This window comes from Palaemon carinicauda, chromosome 41 (assembly GCF_036898095.1).
Source record: "Palaemon carinicauda isolate YSFRI2023 chromosome 41, ASM3689809v2, whole genome shotgun sequence".
In the NCBI taxonomy this organism is placed as follows: domain Eukaryota; kingdom Metazoa; phylum Arthropoda; class Malacostraca; order Decapoda; family Palaemonidae; genus Palaemon; species Palaemon carinicauda.
This window is the reverse complement of record NC_090765.1, coordinates 3,817,525-3,819,460: the sequence shown is the minus strand read 5'-3', so window position 1 is coordinate 3,819,460 and position 1,936 is coordinate 3,817,525. Positions and strand designations below refer to the sequence as shown.

Below are 1,936 nucleotides of genomic sequence, written 5' to 3'. Positions count from 1 at the left end.
CGTGCTTTTCCAACTAGTGATGTAGCATATCAAGTAATGATAAGATAGCCGATGAATCGTCTATGGGTTTAGTCAGTCTATGGAAAGAGAAAATGAAAGAATGGCCCCCAGTCCCGGGTGTAGCTGGGTACTAAGAATCTCCTGGTTAATAAATACTAGAGAAAAATTTAAAATTGATATTCGGTATGCTAGAACCATGAATCAGATTTCGAAGTTACAGCAAGGGAAAAATTAATTTATGAAATCCAGTTTGGATATTTTGGCCCTAAGTGAAACACTGTAAAGAAAACTTAGACCAAGGCAATATATATATATATATATATATATATATATAATTATGTACTCAGGAAGAACAGATGGAGTGTGGCAGAGATAGGGTAGGAATGATGGTGACAGCAAGAGCAGAAAAGGCATTAACTGAGTGGAAAAATGTAAACAGTAGATTGTTACTTGAAAAGTTTAAATCAAAGCAGTGCAATAGGAGTATTATAGTTTTCTATCCACCAACAAATGATTCCTCTGAAGAAAGGAAAGATAATGTTATGAAGAACTGCAGAGGATAATGGATGAGACCCAAGAAAGAGATATGAAAATTGTGATTGGTGACTTCAATGCTAAATTTGGAAGGAATAATCAAGAAATAGTGAATTTGATGGATGTTAAGGGTCATGGTGAAGTTGCAAATGTAAATGGAGCACATTTCATCAGTGTCTGTTCAACAAACAATCTTGTCATTGAAGGTACTCTTTTCCTGCACAAGGACATCCACAAATATACATGGACTTCACTATGGGACTATTATAAAAATCAATTAGATCACAGAGCCATTGATAAAGAGTGGAGAAATCACCAACCCCTCATTGCCACACTGAAATTAAAACTGAAAGCACCCAACAGAAATGTAGATAGAATACGTAGGGTTGATACAACTAGGCTCTTAGAAGAAGAGCACAGAGAAATCTTTGCAATTGAATGCAGGAATTGATTTCCAGTCTTAGAGACTTTAAGAGATGAAGAGCACACAATTAATGAAAACTGGTGTGATATTAAGAATATATATCACTCAGCTGGTAGTGAAGTTTTGGGACATGCAGTTACAAGGAATAAAACCATGGATATCAAATGATACTTGGGATACTATATAAAAAAAAAAAAAGACAAAGACAGAAATTGATTGTTAAAAGTGTCCGGGGAAAAATTGAAAATGACAAGGGAGAACATGCTAAGTATTCCAATATTAAGAATGAGATCAAAAGAAAATCCTGGAATGACTAGAGTGAATATTTAGACAGGAAAGCAGATGAGCCTAACTAAGCTATGAATTCAGGGAGTGGCAATGGTGTAAGAATTGCTCATAGAATTATTGATGAAATCTCTACTGGAGCATAGAAGAGAAGCATTTACCCATCTAAAAGAGATGGATCTGTTATAACAACAGAAGATGGAGAACGTTGGATAGAACACTTTAGTGAGATCATGAATAAGAGATATGGAGATATGTTGAGATAGATTATGGGAATATCACTACTTGAAAGATTAGAAAATGATGAAATAATGACAGGTGCAATAAGGATTACAGAGAAGATGAGCCTGTCACGACTGAGATGGTGTGGGCACGTGTTGAGGATTGATGGAGGGGACGGAATGAGGAGGACTTTGGAGGAACCTGTTAGGGGGGAGAAGATGAAGAGGGAGGCAGGGAATTAGATAGCGAGATAAGGTGAAGGATGATATGGAGAAAAGAGGTTTGGTTGAAGAGAATGCCTTTGATGGAAACCATTGGAGAAGGCGCATCAGGCAACTAATCGCTTAATATAGGGATAACGGTGGGGAATAAGATCATGTGTTCTAGTAGGTTTTACGCATGTACTTATATATATATAATTATATATATATATATATATATATATACATATATATATATATATATATATAT

General features: G+C 35.5%; 1 protein-coding gene across 1 annotated transcript; it reads left to right on the top strand.

The window, feature by feature from the left end:
• Positions 1-562: 562 nt before the first annotated feature.
• Positions 563-985, top strand: LOC137632229 (craniofacial development protein 2-like). The gene has a single exon (XM_068364114.1). The coding sequence runs from the start codon at positions 563-565 to the stop codon at positions 983-985; it is 423 nt and encodes a 140-aa protein (XP_068220215.1).
• The last annotated feature ends 951 nt before the right edge of the window (positions 986-1,936 follow it).

Bases quoted from the DNA above. Each gene is read 5' to 3' on its own strand.
- LOC137632229 (XM_068364114.1), top strand. From the start codon at position 563: ATGGATGAGACCCAAGAAAGAGATATGAAAATTGTGATTGGTGACTTC.